This window comes from Phaenicophaeus curvirostris, chromosome 15 (assembly GCF_032191515.1).
Source record: "Phaenicophaeus curvirostris isolate KB17595 chromosome 15, BPBGC_Pcur_1.0, whole genome shotgun sequence".
Classification (NCBI taxonomy): Eukaryota; Metazoa; Chordata; class Aves; order Cuculiformes; family Cuculidae; genus Phaenicophaeus; species Phaenicophaeus curvirostris.
Window position 1 is genome coordinate 1650826 of NC_091406.1, and position 16868 is coordinate 1667693.

The 16868-nt window shown below is 49.9% G+C and overlaps 1 protein-coding gene across 3 annotated transcripts in view; it reads left to right on the top strand.

Annotated features, from left to right (window-relative positions):
* LOC138727181 (organic cation/carnitine transporter 2-like) overlaps window positions 1–16868 on the top strand; it is a 48351-nt gene that overhangs the window by 23739 nt on the left and 7744 nt on the right. The window contains exon 10 of one of the 3 annotated variants that reach the window (XR_011338532.1): window positions 394–2800. Coding sequence is in view for 2 of the 3 variants with exons in the window: in XM_069869455.1 (XP_069725556.1) it covers window positions 394–481 (88 nt within the window). In the remaining variant the exon portion in view is untranslated. Of the gene's footprint in view, window positions 1–393; window positions 3979–16868 lie in introns of those variants that run through there. The other 2 variants (XM_069869456.1, XM_069869455.1) reach the window with 2 other exon arrangements.

The window sequence follows — 16868 nt, forward strand, 5'->3', positions numbered from 1 at the left end:
TTATCATTTTACTCTGAAGTCTGAATAAAAGTTCATACAAGGGATGTATTTATAAAAGCATATTTCTTTATAAAGATACGGGGACCCTTTGTGTTTTATAACCTATCTTTATGGGTTCTGAAAGCCACGTAAATACTGATGAAGGGCTGAACTCTTGCAATTTAAGTTTGACTGACCCACGAAGGCAGTGAGAGCATTTGGTCCTTTGCCACGGCTCTGACTAAAGCTACAGCTGGTGTAGGAAAGGGTCCTGTCCAACTGAAGTCAACAGGACATTAAAATGAGGAGGCTGTAATGTCAGATACAGCTTAGGATATCAAAGATTTTTTTTTTCTCTGTTCTCTCATCTATTTTACATTATTTTTTTTCTTTCTTCTCTCCCTCTCTGCCCAGATTAGAATACAGGCCCACATCCAGTAGCACAAGGGATTCCAAGGAAGAAGAAGAAAATCCAGAGATTTTGAAAAGCACAGCTTTTTAATGGAGCTCCTGTGGACTGAAAGTTGAATGGACTTTTCTTCTAAAATTCATTCTAGAAAGGGCTAGTGGCAACACTTTGTTTCCTGTAATTTTAACCTTATTTATTAATTCAAGCACTGTGTTCTCTACATTCTCTTTTTATATGAACGTCAATACTAAGATTTTTCAGCCACAGTTGGTTCAATGCAGTAGTACCATGGAACGGTGTCTGATCAGTCCCTTGTGACTTTTAAGTGTATAGTCAGCTGAAAGATACTTGAAAAGGAGTTGAAGGGCTGGTGGGGTGTGGGGGTTCCTCAGGGAGCCTTCTCCAGAGCTGGTGCACATCAAGAAGGAAAAATTGCCAGAAAAAGCTGCTAGTTGGTTTTGTTTGATTCCCTGATGTTTATCTCTGTACAGGAATCTTATTTATTAGAGTACAGGTTCTGCAGAACGTGCCTTTCTCACTCGAATGACTTTGCATGTGCTGAATTTGGTACCAAATGCAGAAGGATGCAAAGAAAGATTTTGAAGATTACTGGGTATATTTTAACTCAGCTTAGATGGAAAGAGTCTTGCACAAAGTATTTGTAGCACTGAAGTTTTGCTCACAAGATTCACTTGATTCCAACGCTGGTTTTCCCTGTGCAATGAAGTTGTTTACATCTGACCCTGGAGGTGGCCTGCTTCCAGGTCATATTTATTTTAAATCATGCAAAAGGTTCCATCTGTGCTGGGAGGGAGCAGTGTCAGTTTGGGGTTCTTCCCTGTTGATGTGTGGTGGAAGTTTTCTGTCTAAACTGTTTTAATGTTTTCTGTGCAATTTGGATGCCGTAAACAATTCCTCTGTCTTTGTTCTGTGCTTTTCACCCACATGAATGTATACACGCACACAATTAATGTACTTAGAAGATAAATTTTTGTGTTAATTTGTGCCCCGCTGCATTGACCTTGCGGTTGAATGTACTGAGAGCAAGACTCAGAATGTACTTCTGGCCACTGCTTCTTGGTTCTCAAGTACCGACTGTACAACCACAGAGAGGTCTGTTATTTTACTTAACTAATTAGGGGATTATTTTCAAATTGTTTAAAGAAACCCAAACAAATCATGTCGATAGTCTGCCAAGAAACTGTTCCTTGGGTGTTGGAAGCACCCTCAGCATTACCTGTGGTTCTTTGAACACCCGCTGTATGTGAACACCCTCTCTCATCTGTGCTGTTCTGGTTTTGCTTTGATGGATGCGAGCGGGGGAGAATTTCTCTCTTGTGGCACTCGTTTGTGCTTTGTTCTGTCCTATAGAAACGGAATAAGCAGAACTTAAACTGTGGTAGCCAAAGCTGTAGGGCCTTTACTCTGCTGTCTGGGGAAGCTGTGGGTTCTCCTGCTGTGTTTCAGGGTGACATGGGCTGGTTCCAGTCTTCTGTCGACCAATACTCCATGGTCTGCCCTTGCTAACTGGTTCCAGTGGTCAGACTGGTATGTGCCATCCGGACCACTTCTTGTAGAAAGAAGAAAACACTGTATAGACGACAGCGTTTTGTTTTGTTTAAACTCTTCCTGCCAGTGCCTTGAGCTTTGGGATTTGCTCTGCTTTCCCTCCATCTTCTCACCTGCTTGTTCAAGTATTCTACTTTCTGGGTGCAGGAGGCACTTGGCCAATGTTACCACATCAGAGAATGGGCCTGAGAAATGTATTTTTTTCATACCATCAGCTCTTCCGAGGAGAGAAATCGGAGTGTCTGGGCAGGTTCCGTGTCTCTGCCGTTCGACAGGCTGACAGGCCCTTGGCGGGTGGGTTTAAAATACAGTGTGAGATTTGAAGCTTGTGCAGAAGTTGAGAATGTGGATTTTGCAAGCCTCGCTGTGCATCACCTAAGAGCCTTGACATGAGCAAATAGGTGTCAGGAGAGAGCGTGTATCAGCCAGTCTGCCTTGCCCAAAAGGCATGATCTGATTTGTCAGGCTCACCACCTCCTTTGAAACGGTCGTTGCAAACATAAGACTGTGGTCTAAACTTGGTACAGGTATGTCTTCTCTGTAAACCTTATTTCTAGGAACTGGAATGTTGAGAAGCAGTTCTTTTCTGTGTTGGAGAATTATCTGATAACGGCAGGGATCTGAGGCAAAACACATTTAGCTGCAACTTCCTTGTAATGGATTTGCCAACATAAACAACCATGTCCCTTAAGTCTCTTCCTGTAAACTTATTCAGAAAATAGCCTGAAATGCCAGCTCCGTGCCTGCCTGATACATGAGCTGGTGTGGAAATTCCTGCCCTCAAGTGCAGAGACAACGTAGCCTCTGATTTAGCTGTCCTTTCTTATCCACTGTTCTATCCAGGTAGGTGCCTCCACAATGAGGCCTTTGTTCTTGAATAATATAAATATTCTCATGTTTACTAAAGATTTTGGGGGGGATTTTTATTGTTTGGAGTTGTTGGTTTTTTAAGTCTAGCCAGATTGGGGAATTTCCTAGTTATGACTAATACTACAAAACACAATGGCAATCTCTGTGTCACAAAAATACATTTTTGTTTCCTTGCTCATCTTTTTTTCAAAACAAAAACTATGAGTCAGAGATGTACAATGCATTAAATACAGCATCCTGGGTTATTATTTGCTTTTTTTTATCCCACTATTCTCAAGTTTATCTCTTAAAACAAGGCACTTGTTCTAGTGGGCAGGCAGCATCCGGCTGATAGGTAGTTCCAAAACCAATTGAGAGAATATTTTAATATAGAGGGTGATCTGATCTACGCAAATAAGATGTAGATGAGAACTGATGTAGTTGTTGGTAAATCTTAGAGCAGCATCAGTGCTGGCAATAGGTAAGATTTGCAGCACCAAGCGTGACCTTGGATTTACCTGCAGAGGAAAGCACGTCGTTAAAAGACGTGTTGGCACCTCGCTTTGCGTTACGCTGACGCGCAGCAGGATTGGGACCGGCTTTCAGAGCTGCTGTAATTGCTGCAACAGCAATACGGATTATACAAAATTATCTGGTCAGTCGAAATTCTCTGGTGTGGACCTAACCATGGTGTGAAAACGCTGTTGTTTTCAGAAGACTGATTTTGAGAGATGATGACCCTAATACTGCATCGCTGGCCTGGTGGAATTTGAGATGAATGAGTTTTACTCCTCTCTGCTTTGCAGCCTGGTCTGTTCTTTGGTCTGCCCAGAGGGGCTGCTGCTCTTAGTGCCTCCGTCTGGGGAGCCTGATGGGCTGTCCCTGTGAATAAATACCTACAGCAGTGTTTGTAGAGTAGAACGTTCATCCTGGCACTTGTCAATGGTTCTCTTAAAGCACAGAATCAGCTCGGGCACTATAATGCCTTCGGGAGTACCTTGAACTAGTAACGGCCACAGCCTTGTATATAGAAAGATACAGAAATGTCTTCTAAGAATGTAAATATTCCCAGCTGTAACTAAACTGATTCTTACCCTAGGTTTTTGTTTTGTAGGAAAATGCTTGTTATTTGTAAAATTCAGAATAAAATCATATGTGGAATTAACTTTGAAGTGAAGTATTCTCATAAGTTTTTTATGTCTTCATGTTTAAAGGTGCTTTCTATAACAGAGCTATTTCATTTTTATTTGATCTTGTAGGCTTTACCTTGATTAATCTTGCATTACATACAATGAGGTGTTTTTCATAACTGTTAAAAAACTTCATTCTAAACTGAGAGGTGGTGTTTGTAACCAGAGCAGTGGTGGCTGCCGCGTCCCTGGAGGGGTTCCAGGCCAGTCTGGAAGGGGCTTGGAGCCCCTGATCCAGCGGGAGGTGTCCCTGCCCATGCCAGGGGGTGGAATGGGTGGGCTTTGAGGTCCCTTCCAACCCAAACCATTCTGTGATTCTAAAACTGTATGGGAGTCTTCACGTGGCCTGAGAAGCTATGCAAACATCATCGCTGGATTCAGTCTCTGGGGTTTGTGAGGTTCCTCTGCTCTACGTGAAGCTCTGTGCTTGCAGATAAGCAGAAGAACCACCAGCAAGGTTAGCTGAGGTTGATGTAGTAAGAGCTTTAAGAAACAATTGAGGGACGCTGCCTATCATTGCCTCATTTTTTAGAATAACTGGTATTTGCTCCATCTTGTAAATGGTACAAGTAGATCTGGTTTATCTGTAACGATCTTCATCCCTGTAAACAAATAGCTCCTCTGAGTTTGGATCAACCTCCACAAACTGTCTGTGAAGCTGTCTCTCTTCTGTTCTAGTGTATTTTCTGAGTTCCTTTTGAATCAATGCTGTAACTGAGCAAAGAAGTGTGGAGATGAGATAACAGGGCAGCAGGAATCGACTTAAGATGTTTACAGAACTAAATAGTTGGCTGTCTGTCTACAAATAAACCCAGCTGGCTGTAGCACAAATTGCTCATTTTAATCCTCTTAATCCTTTAAGTTGCTCTCATTTTCCACAGCTAAATTTTTCCACTCACAAAATAAAGAGCATGATTCTGCAAGTTTACAAAACATTTGAGGAGGCAAAGCGTTTGCTGCTTCGCCAAATACCAGCCTCCTTCCTTTATTTAAGCTGGGTATGATGGGTTTGTGAAATAAATCCTCGAAGGCGTTTGAAACGCTGTTAGGGTGAGGGTTTTGTTGTTCAACAGCCAGCCTGCTATCTCTTGGGCTGTTTGCGTGCTGGATCCTTTTGTAGAAGGAGCTACTGTGCACGTTCAAATAGCAGCAGCCCTTGTGCAATCAAGAGTTGCTGCCCGCGACTCGGGGCTGGGTGTTCCCCTCCCTGGCAAAAGAAACCCAACAGAACAAAAGCCCTTTTAAGAATGTGAAGGCTTTGGTGCCTCCCGTCCCCTGTGCACTGGGGGGGTTGGATTTGGAGTCGCTCTTCTTCTTTGGAGTTGGGTGGGAGGAGGGCTGTGAGCAGCAACTCCCTGCGCTGAAACAAGAGCTTCTGAGAAGAGAAAAAAGCAAAACCAGGCACCATGCCCTGCTGAGCCAGTGCAGGTGCTGGAGGTGACATCCATGGCTGCAGGGAGACCACACATCCCTGACCTCTAACACCTGCAGAACTTACCTCCAGCTCTTGCCTCTTTACCTGCCTTCTAACAACCTGCAGGCACACCTGCTGGGAGCTCCTCTCTTGGTGTTACCTGGAGGCAAGGTCAATAAGCAGGAAAGACCCAAGAACGCTGGGTAACTGATTAAATTCCTGAAGAAAACCATTTTAAAGCGTGCAGACAGCAAGTGAGCATCCCCCACCGCCACAGCCGTGCGGGACTGGGGCAGAACCGAGGAGGAGGAGGAGGAGGTGTGTGGTTCCCACTAACCGTGCTGAGAGCCCCAGCTCTTCTCTGGGTGGGGAAGCTCCTTCTCCGCTGGGCCCTGCTGGAAGCCAAGGCTTCTCCCAGCGTCTTAATTGTGACCATCTGGAGAGTTCTTTGACCCCGAGGTGAACCAAGTTAACTTCCTTCTGATTTATTCATTAATTGTCCTTAGCTGTAAGGTGCCTGAGGGCTTTTTCCAAGCTGCCCCAGCTCCCGTGGCTCCTGCTGGTGAGAAAAAAAGCTGTTCTCCATCACGAGAGCGCTGCTTCCCCTTGAAGGAAGCCACTTGCTGCATCCCAGGTGCCTCTATTTGAGGTTCCAACCCGTAAATCACTGGGAAGGGGCGGCTGAGCCCCCCCCCCCCCCCCGCAGGGATCCTGGGGAAGCGCTGGGGTCCCTCTTTGCTGCGAGTACCGCGAATCACTGCGTTTCGGTAGCTCGGGAAGAACTAAACTCCCTTTCTAACCCTGGAGCGAGGGGTCGCTGGGGGCACCCCCGGAGCCCATCCCCGCCGCTCGGGGCTGAGCCGCCCCCAGCCCCTTCCCCGAGGGCGGCCGCGCTCCTCCCCGCGGAAAGGGAAAGCGAAAGCGCAGCGGGGACACTCCGAGAGGGGATGGGGATGGGGACACTCCGAGAGGGGATGGGGGCAGCGGCCGATCGGCCACGTCGCTCCCCTCCAGAGCATCCCCCCCCGGAGCATCCCCTCCGGAACATCCTGGCTAGAGCATCCCCACTGGACCATCCGCACCGGACCACCCCCTGCAGAGCATCCCCAGCGGGGCATCCCAGCCAGAACATCCCCTCCAGAGCTTTACCTCCAGAGCATCCCCACCAGAGCATCCCCTCCGGAGCATCCTGGATGGAGCATCCCCACCAGACCATCCCAGCCAGAGCATCCCCTTCAGAGCATTCTCTCCAGAGCATCCTGGCTAGAGCATCTTCACTGGACCATCCCCAGCGGAGCTTTCCCACTAGAGCATCCCAGCCAGACCATCCCCACCTGCCCCGTGGCACCGGCAGGTAAGCAGAGCCTCTCGCCTGCCCCCAGGGCATCCACCGCGGGCTGAGAGGATGGGGAAGCCGGGAGGGGAGGGTCGGGATGTCCTGGGAAGTGGCTGTGAGGCAGTGCTGAGCCTGGCAGAAGGCAGCACAGATGGATCTACAGGTACCTGCCCGCAGCTGGTGGATACCTGGGCAGGGTGGGTTTTGTGGTAGGAGAGGGAGAGAAGCTGCTCTGGTTGCCTTCTTGGCTCTTGGGTGCTCCCCTCCTGCGCTGGGGACAGGTGTGAGCTTGGGTGAATTAACAGCTTGTTTGGCAGACAAGACCTTGGTAAATTCTCCTCTGAACCCCCTCCCTGCTCCTTCTGTCTGGCTGCTCCTAGGAGTCCTGCAGGCTCTCTGCCTCCCAAGGGCATGAGTTTTGCACTGCTAGGAGCTCCTACAGAAGCTGGCACCTGCGAAAGTCTGACCTTTATATTATAATTTGTGGAATTTTCTTTTGTGTGTGTGTGTGTGTTCCCAGTGATGACAGGTTTCTGCAGGCTGTTGGTAAGCCGGGCGCTACTGCCCATCACTGGGGTTGTTCAGTTTATCCCACTGCAAGTTCCTGTTTTTGAATTGCTTATAATTCTGCCAAATTTAGTTGCTTGAGCTGAGAACGTTCCATCCTGGATGCCTGCCTCAGCTTGGCTTTTGTTTCTGTATTTTTCTTTCATTCCAGCAAAGAGGGAGGCAAGGATTGACCCTTGTCTCTCAGATGGTTGCAGTTCTGGTGACCTTTCCTTGGAGCAGCGCTGCCTGCCCAGCATCCCTCCCTGCTCCGAACAAGGAATTTGCTTTTGGAAAGGACGAACAGATTTTGTAAAGATGTATTGTCCAAACATAAGCTGATTTGCAGACAATATAATAAGCTGTAAGCTTAATTTCCTTCTGTTCTCTGTCAGGTCATGTATTAATTGTAGCTCTGGTACGCGCCAGCACAGCAGGAAGAATAGGTTAAGGTCAGGAATGTGAAAAGGATGAGATATAAATTTAGAGGAGAGCAGTGGAACTGTGTGATCTGGGTCAAGGCTGGGCTGAGAGCTGCTGGGGACAGAGGCCAGAGGGGACAGAGCCGCACAGGCAGCTGCTGCTGGAGCCAAGTGCCCCAGGCTTTACCCTTGCCCTCGATGGATGAAATTCAGTTTGTTCCTCCAGCAACAGCTGCAGTCTCTGCTTGCTCTCCCTTTGGGAACAGAGCCCTCAACGTGTCCAGCAGCTCAGTCACACTCAGGACCTGCCTTCTCCCCACACCAGGTTAGTGAAGAGCAAGCAGTGCTGGGGCAAGGCTCGTGGACAGAGGGGTCTGGCATCTGCCACGCTCCCTAAAGCCTCAGAAGGCCCGAGAGATGCTTTAGGCTGGGACCTCGTAATCCCAGTGCCTGGAGAAGGGGAAAACCCAGCACTGGTGAGGGGTCACCATCCCTCGAGACTCCCTGGTTGCTCCCAGCCGCTGCCCCTCCTTCAGCAGCCAGTCAGAGGGACTCAAGGTGTCCTGAGGGCTCACCCCTCTCTGCCTCTGGAGCGATGCTTCTCCTTGGGTGGCTGAAGAAGTTCTGGCTCCTCTGAGCTGTCGCTGCCCTGCCCTGATCCTGACCCATCCAGCTCTCTGTGGTCTAGAAAGCTTCAACAAGGACCTTAACAGGAGTTGCCAAACCTGTTGCCTTCTGCAGTGTGTTCCCTCCTGGTGCTGCTCGCTGCCTTCTCACCTCAACCACTTCAGCTTCCACTTTCAGCTCAAGCTGAGTGTGTTACACTCCACTGTCCCACTCTTTGCTGCCTATAAATGCAGCCTGAGGTAGCTGGTTTAGACCAAGCCTTCTGTGCTGAGTCAAGCATGTCCCAAATGATGTGTCTGGAGGCAGCGTGTGGCCGCGGCTCCGCTCTCGGGTGCCTGGGAACCACCTGCCAGGGGGAAGGTCTGTGAACAAGCACAGCTGGAGGGATCAGTGTGGGTAATGCTGTCTCTTCTCAGGCTTTCAGCCACTCCTCAGCACCTCCTGCAAGAACCCCAGCTTGGTTGGGAAGTTCCCAGCGGATGCGATGCGCGGGGTGGAGGGTCAGAGCCCCTGCTTCCCCCAGCACCAGTGCTCCTGCTGAGGGTAGATGTGTTCTTCAGATTAATTATCTTCTGGGCTGGAGGTGAGAGGACCCCAGAGGGACTCCCCGGCTGGTGGGGTGAGCTGCCTGCTCCTCTGGGGACTGCAGAGGGCAGTGGCACCCACAGGAACTGGAGGTGGCCCTGGGTGCCACCTGGAGGAGCTCGGGGCAGGCAGGGTGGTCCAGGCTGGCATTGCAGATCGTTGCATCCCTCGCTGGGCTCCATCTTTCTGCTCGGATTGCCTTGCTCTGCTGTCTCCAAGTTACCCATGGCTCCCCGCGGGCTGTGGGGCTGCGATCCCCCCCGCCACGGCAGCGAGGAACAGAAGCGACCACCTCCCCAGCCCTTCCCTTGTGCTGCCCCGATGGTGCACACAGCTGCCCACGGCAATGGGAAACAGCCGGCTGGAAGGGCAGCTTGCTGCCGTCACTCTTCCTCAACAGAAAGTTTCTCCGTTCTTATTTAGCCTCGATAATCGCTGTACGTGGTGGCCGCGCTGCCTCCCTCCCTCAGCCCCTGCCAAGCTCATGCCCACAGTGACTTTCTTCTCCTTGTGGCCCAAACCTCCCACTGCCACCCTCCGGTTTGCAAAGTTCCATTTTGTTTCTGCCCATTTTTTTTTCCTCTGGAAGCCCAGGGCAGCCTCCAGCTTTGAGCTGTAGGGTGGGAGCCGCATCCCCTCATTGTCCTGGGGCCCTTGCACAGAAGCCATCGGCATAGAATCACCAGGTTAGAAGAGACCCACCGGATCATTGAGTCCAACCATTCCTATCAAACACATAGAATCATAGAATCACCAGGTTGGAAGAGTCCCACCAGATCATTGAGTCCAGCTTCACCCCAACGTGGAGTTTATCCCCAGGGCTAGAGGTCAAGTTCAGGTCTATGGTGTGACAGCAAAGCGCTTTTTTATAGGCTGGAAGAGAAAGATGATAAAAACCATGTAAAACGTGACTGGTGTTAGTTCTGTGCCCCTCTGGGACCCCTAACGCGTGCTGGGCAGCTCTGCTCTTCCTTTCCCTCATGAGCCTTCCAGGAGGTCTGTGGTCGCCTTTTCAGCATCTCTGGTAGGTCGGGAGTTTCAGTCTCCTGCTTCATGTTTGTCGCAGCCCGTTCTCAAGCTGACACCCATCCCACCCTTTCCTGTCTCATCTTGAGCTGCTGCCGGGGAAGGCGAGGAGCTGCAGCAGCCGCGCTTATCGCTTCAGAGCAGCCATGGACGTGTGCCAAGCACAGCCCCGTCCTGGAGCCAGCTCAGCGACAATAGCTTAAAAAAAGCAAATACAGCCGCTTTCAAAAGTGATCCAGGCGCTTCACTAGGGCTGCTGGGGAGCACTGTGGGGAAATGGGTGCACACGGGATGCAGGCAGAACTCTTCTGGCTGGGAGGGAGGAAGGAACCTGGAAGGGGGTTTGTTTGCAGAACAGAGATGCAGAAGAAAGGTTTGCAGAAGAGGGTCAGGTCCGGTGGATGTGGTTGAAGAAGAGATGACAAGCACTGTATGACCTTGTTGGGATGCTGTGGTCGGAGAAGGGAAGAGCAGGTTCCCTTTCTAGCTTAGATATGTTCACTGTGCCATAAGTTTTAAAAAATGCATTAAAAAGTGCATCCATAAAAGTGACCCCAGTTCTTTATCAGGGCAGGCCCTCGCTGCCAGGGCTGTGGTTCGCAGAGGTGCAGTGGAGCAGAGCCTTCTCCTGCCCCTGTGGGATCACCCTCTGCCGTATCTTCTCACTGGGGCGGCATCTGAGGCCACACAACGGAAGCTCTATTTACATCAATGTGATCCAGCCCCTGCTTTGAGGTGGATTTATCATGATAGAGAACCACAACCGTCGTTTCACTGCCTGGTTCATGTTGTAGAGCATAGAAGTTGCATTCGAGAGCACATTAAGTTACTTTGCTAATGAACCTGTCGATCTCTACTAGTCCATCTATTCCTCTACAGAACAGCCTCTTTCACACAGCCACAAAGGAGTCTGTACTCTTTCTGTGGGTGGGAGAACAACTGGAACATCTTCAGCATAGCACGGTCTGTGCTGATTTGCTTTAGGATTTTTTTTTCTGTAGGCAATGTCCTGTTACATCCCCAATATGGATTGTGGTTTAGTTTTCCTGATCAGGGGTTTCCCCATCCATTTATTGGTCACAATGCTAATAGCTCTTGGAATCTTTGGGAAGAAGGGGGTTTCCTTCCTTGGGGGGCAATTAAGCTGCTGGGAAAAGTGCTCAGTGACTTTGAAGGAGTTTGGATCAGTCCCCTTTGCCTTATAGAACCTTGGAATTTAGTTTAGCAAAAGGTGCCTGCAATTCCTACCTATGCCACTCAGTTGAACCCAAATGAGAATCCCAGCTGAGACTGTGTCCCTGGAGAAAGGGAAACAACCTGTGTGACTGTAGTGGTGGTGGTGAAAGCCTCAGGGCAGCTTCTCCTCTCTGGTTACCTTTGCTGAGTGTCGGATCACCTGCAGCTGCAGGGAAGGCTCTGGTTTCATGGGTGAGATACTCTTGATGAAGAGCACCTACTTCACACCACTTCAGGAGGTTTTACAGTGGTTATACAAGATAAATCCTGTTCATCTGGTATACAATTAATTAACCCAGTGATTAACCTGAATAAATCTCACTTGCCTTTTCACTCTCCCTTACAAGCACCTTGTTTTCCATTAGCAAAGGAGCGTGACCCAAGGGCTGCAAAACCAGTTCTGCCACCGCTTTACAGGAAAGGGATTGTCTGAAAGAGGAGAATCCCACCAGGCGGCCTGTGGGGATCAGAGGGGTCTGCTGTCACCTGGATGCGCTCCCAGCTTTGTTTATTCTTGGCTCTACAGATGCAACAGCTTTTGCCTTTGCCTGATGGTGGAGGGTGCAAGGGTTTGGTGAGGGGAGGCTCCAGAGGGGCTTCTGTGAAAGCTGCTGGAAGCTTCCCCCGTGCCCAGGCCAGCTGGCTCGGAACTGGGCCTGCTGATGCTGGGAGTGCCCTGAGATAACAGACTGCAGAAGGGAGAAGCCCACCCCTGCGCTGTGGCAATCGCAGCTGGCAAGTACATGAAAGAAACAGCTCTGCAGGCACCACGGTTGGTGAAGGAGGAGAGGGAGAAGGTGCGCAGGCCCCGGAGCAGAGATTCCCCTGCCACCTGCGATGAAGACCATGGCGAGGCAGGTTGGATGGAGGCCCGTGGGGAAGCAGAGACCCTCCGGCAGCCCGAGAGGGCCCCGTGCCAGAGCAGGTGGATGCCTAACGGAGGCTGTGAGCCTGTGGGCAGCCCATGCTGGGTCCTGGCAGGATCTATGGACCTCTCGGAGAAAGGAGCCCACGCTGGAGCATCTGTGGCCCGTGGGAAGGACTCGCATCGGAGGAGTTTGTGGAGGATCGTCTCCTGTGGGATGAACCGACACCAGAGGAGGGGAAGGGGGCAAGGAGTCCACCCCGAGGAGGAAGGAGCAGCAGAAACTGTGTGATGAACTGACCCCCGTCCCCATCCCCCTGCGCGGCTCAGGGGGAGGAGGTAGAGACTTCAGGAGTGAAGCTGAGCCTGGGAAAAATAGAGGGGTGGGTGGAAGGTGTTTTAAGATTTGGGGTTATTTCTCATTATCTTCCTCTGATTTGACCGGTCATGAATTAGATCCATTTTCCCCAAGCTGAGCCTGTTTTGCTCATGATGGGGATTGCTGGGTGAGTCCCCTGTCCTTACCCTGACCCACGAGCCTTTTGTGTCTCCTCTGCAGCTGAGGAGGGCAGAGGGGCTTCAGTGGGCACCTAACGTCCAGCCCGGGTCATCTCAGCACCCAAGCTTTGACACTGTGCGTTATTTTCTCTGGGTTTCCTGTAATACCTGCTAAAAAGCATAATTATTTTCTGTCTGCCTAAGAATTACTGAAATTACCTTCACACCCCGCAGCGTGCAGTGTTTCTGCAAGCGTCAAAAATGGCATCGTTCCTTCCTAGGGAATAGGGGCTGCAAGCCTTGGGAATTAAAGATGCACGGGGCATCTTTCAGCCTGCCCCAATCCCACCGAGCCGTGGTGCTGGGGGAGTGGAGATGGGCTGTGGGATCCTGCCAGTCTTGGCCAGCCTGCTAATTGCCCTCACCTTGTTGTGGAGTCAGTGATGTCCGCTGATGGGAAGGACTGAACTGACCTTGCTTCCTGGAAACATGGAATTGTTTGTAATGTGATGCCAACGTGCCTTAACTAATTTGACTGTAGCCATCCTGTCGTGTCTGGACCAAACCCTGTGAGATGCTGCGGGAATGTATGTTTGCAGCGGTCCAAGTGCCGCAGTGACTGCCAGCAGGTCCTGCAGGCAACGTGCACCTTCAGCCAGGTCTCTGTGGCTGCTCATGCTAACTGTGATATTTGCATAAATTAGGAGTTCTTAGGTAGCTGCCAGTTGAAAGGCAACCACACAATTTCACTTTTGAGAGTCAGAGTGCACTAGAAGTCTAAAACTGGATTTAGCTTTAATCTTGAGCAAACTGAGTTTTGCCAGTCTCCATTAATCACACTTGTGTCTGTGAAGGCTTTTGGATATAGAGTTAATGACTTCAGGAGAGCAATAAAAGATAATGGCTCCCAGGCAGGCTGTGCAGTGGAACGGTTACATTGCCAACTCTATTTAATGCCCTGGGAGCATCAGCGTGCCTGCCAGCTCCTCGGCACCGCGGCGCTGTGCCCTGCGTGCCGCTGCAGCCTCCGCTCTCTGCTCAGGGCTCGCCTCCACATCCACTTTCTGCTGCTGTGGAACTGGCTTTGCAGAGCAGGTCATCTCACTGCAAGGCAAGGCAGGCGGTCCAGCCCTGGCTTCTTGTTTAATAATATTTTTGCTTCTGCTGGTTAGTTATCGTCTTACACATCTGCTTTTAATGCACATTCATAAGTTACTAGTTATCACCTGCATCTGGTTTTATCAATATATTATGTTGTGGTTTAAGTCCTTCATTGTCGATGGATGATGTAGTACGCCTGGACACAGCAAGCTCCCATGAGGTTAGAGATGATGAAGATGGCTGGAACTGATGAAGCTGAACTGATTTTATGCCTGTTATGAGAGAAGGGTAACTGCAAGCTCCATGAAAGAAAACAGGTAGACATTCTAATTCCACATGGGTTATTGGCATGGAGCAAAGTTCCCCTGCATGATCCTCTCCCAGAGAGCCGTGCCACCTCTGCCTCTCAGCCTCCATGTACGACAGGGGATGGAGCAGCTCCCCCAGCCCTGTTTGCACCCTGAGCAGCGCTGGGGCTGCTGCTCCCACTGCGGGGGTTTGGCTGCGTGGTGAGAACCCAACACATGTTCGGGCTGAAATAGTGCAGCAGAAATTAGATAGAGAAAAGTATTGTCTTATCCAGTCAACCCTTGGAGTTCAGCCCCCAGGAAAAGCCAGAGCGGGTGCGGAGGAGGAGCATCACGGCTGCTTGGTTTTGCTGCCTCACCAACGTGCACTACCCTAGACTGATATTTTTGCCTCCTTTTCAGGAAAGAGAAAGGCACAGCCAGAATCCTTCTTGAGGAGGTCAGTAAACACGGCAGTGACTGTTCCATTTGGAAAGTCTCTTTTCTGAAACAATAAACAACATTGTCGAAAAGAGCTGACACTTCCCATGCAGCCATTGCATCATCTTCCTCTGAGCAAGTATTGCGGTTAATACAAGCGTAGTGTGTGACAAGCCAGCGATAACAAGCACAAATACAGGAGGTCCTCAGCACATGAAGGTGCTCTGAAAGATCTGTCTCCAAAGAAGAGTTTTAATTACTATATAGGATGCAAATCAAAGCAGCTCAAGCTGGGTAGCAGGCATTGCAGGCATGGGACTCGTGGTGTGCCCTGGGAGGACTACAGGAGCTGCGTTAGGGGATGCTCCTGCATGTCCATCTGGATTATGTGGAGGGCTGGGAGCTGATCTGAAGACAGAGTGCAGCCTAATCTAATAGTGCTGATGAGGTATTTCCTTGCAGGGACTGTGTTATGTTATATCCAGCTGTGTGAATATATACCCTGCAGCTCTAACTTGTTTTATTAATTACAAGAGATGAAGTACAGTGCACTGTAAGAAAATTGTGTGCGGTTCCTCATGGCTTCTTTTTTTTTCCTGCTTATCTTTTCTGCTGCATACAACAATGGAAACAAAGCTTTTTTTTTTTCCCCTAAATGATGGATCACTCGAGATGACTCAGATCACCTGTGTTCCCTTGTTATTCCTCATGACTAAAGTCTACTGGGAGAATAGCTCAAGTGTCCCTTGTCTCTTGCCTTGAAGAACAGAGTCAGCAGTGGCAGACTCATCATCTGAGTGAGGGCAGCCTGCTCATCAGAGCCAATGAGCTCTCCAGGGCCTTCATGGTCTTCTGCAGAGTTCTCGGGGTAGAACAATCCAGCTGCTCTCGCTCACACACCCGAACACGGGTCCAGGAGGAGAAGATCAGCCCCCCCACTTTGAAAGCTCAGTCCTCTCTGCCCCAGGTCCAGCTTTGGCAGTTTTATATGATTGTATTTCCGTGTGTGAGTCATGCAGGCTCACCTGAGAACAACCATCCTCCTCTGCCTTGTGCCAAGATGCAGCGTTTCACAAACGCTTCATTGGAATAGCCTGCAGAAAAGCCGTTCCCCTCTCCCCAGGAGCTCCTGCCAGCACTGGGCATCCCTCTCCGGCTGGAACATGTGGCAGCCTGGTGGGGTCAGGCTGGCAGGAGAGGAGGACTCATGCTCACATTTTTCCAAGCAGCCTTGGCACAAAGCCCTGGGCACCTCACTCCCCTCCGTCCGCGCCCCGTACCGTCCCAGCTGAGCTGCTGAAACTTATCGCCAGCACTGCTTGGTTCAAATCCAGTTTGTTTTCTTCTCTATCAAGCAAGCTATTGACTCATGAGTTAACACAGGTTTTCTTGTGTCAACAAAGCGATCTGCAGGTAAGTCCTCCTTTTATGCTGATTTCCTTGTTTAGAGAGAAATTGCCGTACGCCTCCGCGCGCGTCCCTTGCGTGCAGCCTGTGCAGGGAGCGGCCGCTCTTTGCCAGGCAAGGGTCACAGCTGCTATTTTAAGGCACTGATGCCCCAGGTTTCTCACCTGAGAAATGACTTTTTTTTTTTCCAGACAGGTTTGAACAGTGAGCTGTCCTTTCTCTCTTTGAACTGCTCTCCTTCCTAGCTGGGTGTAACCAAAGCAGGCGGAGCAAACTCCTGGTTTCACCCAGATGGAGAGGAGCTTTGCCTTTGACTTCAGCAGCATCACAGCTTGCCTTGCAACTTACTGGACAATCAAGATGACCTGCAGGCTTTCCAGCTTTCCTTCTTTCTTCTGAGAAAAGCTTTCCCTAAATGCTTTTCCTCCTGTTAAGCAAATTGTTTAAGCTTTTGATACTTAGCCCATTTTAAATGAAGTTCTGAGTTCCTCCGTGGCTATAACGTTCAGCCGCACGCCCCAGCAGAACCAGGCCTGTGACCTTGATTATGGGAATCGCGTCATCAGTTTGGGTTTGTTTGCTATGTTTGAGAAGAGGAGGATGCTGTCTCCTTAGCCAGAATAAACAGAATAGAAACAGTTTTAGAAAAAAAAAAGTATGTGTATCTGTTTGTTGAAGTACATCTTCTCCCCTAATTTATCTTGTCTGCTCTTTGTTTAGAACTAAGAGCAGGGGGCAGAAACGCCTGGGAGTGTTCAATTATATGATTTTTCTCTACTGTAGTCAGCAAATTTGCTTGATAATGCCTGTTCTTTTGCCTTTGAACCATGGTGGGAAAAAGAAAACACAAATATCTCTGGTGACTAGCACCCTTTTTAATTGAAGTCGTGCGGCTGGATTGTGGATAAGCTTTCAGGGTCGGTGGTGTGTCTGTAGGTGCTGCTTACTGCACACTCTGTGCTGTTTGAGTCCCGGCCTAGGGTCTCCTTCGTGTCGAGGCAGAAGTGTGTGTCATCACCCTGTCCCCCTCCTCACACCCTCCTTTAGAGGGCATTTGGGCTGCATCCGTGTCTCCATCCCG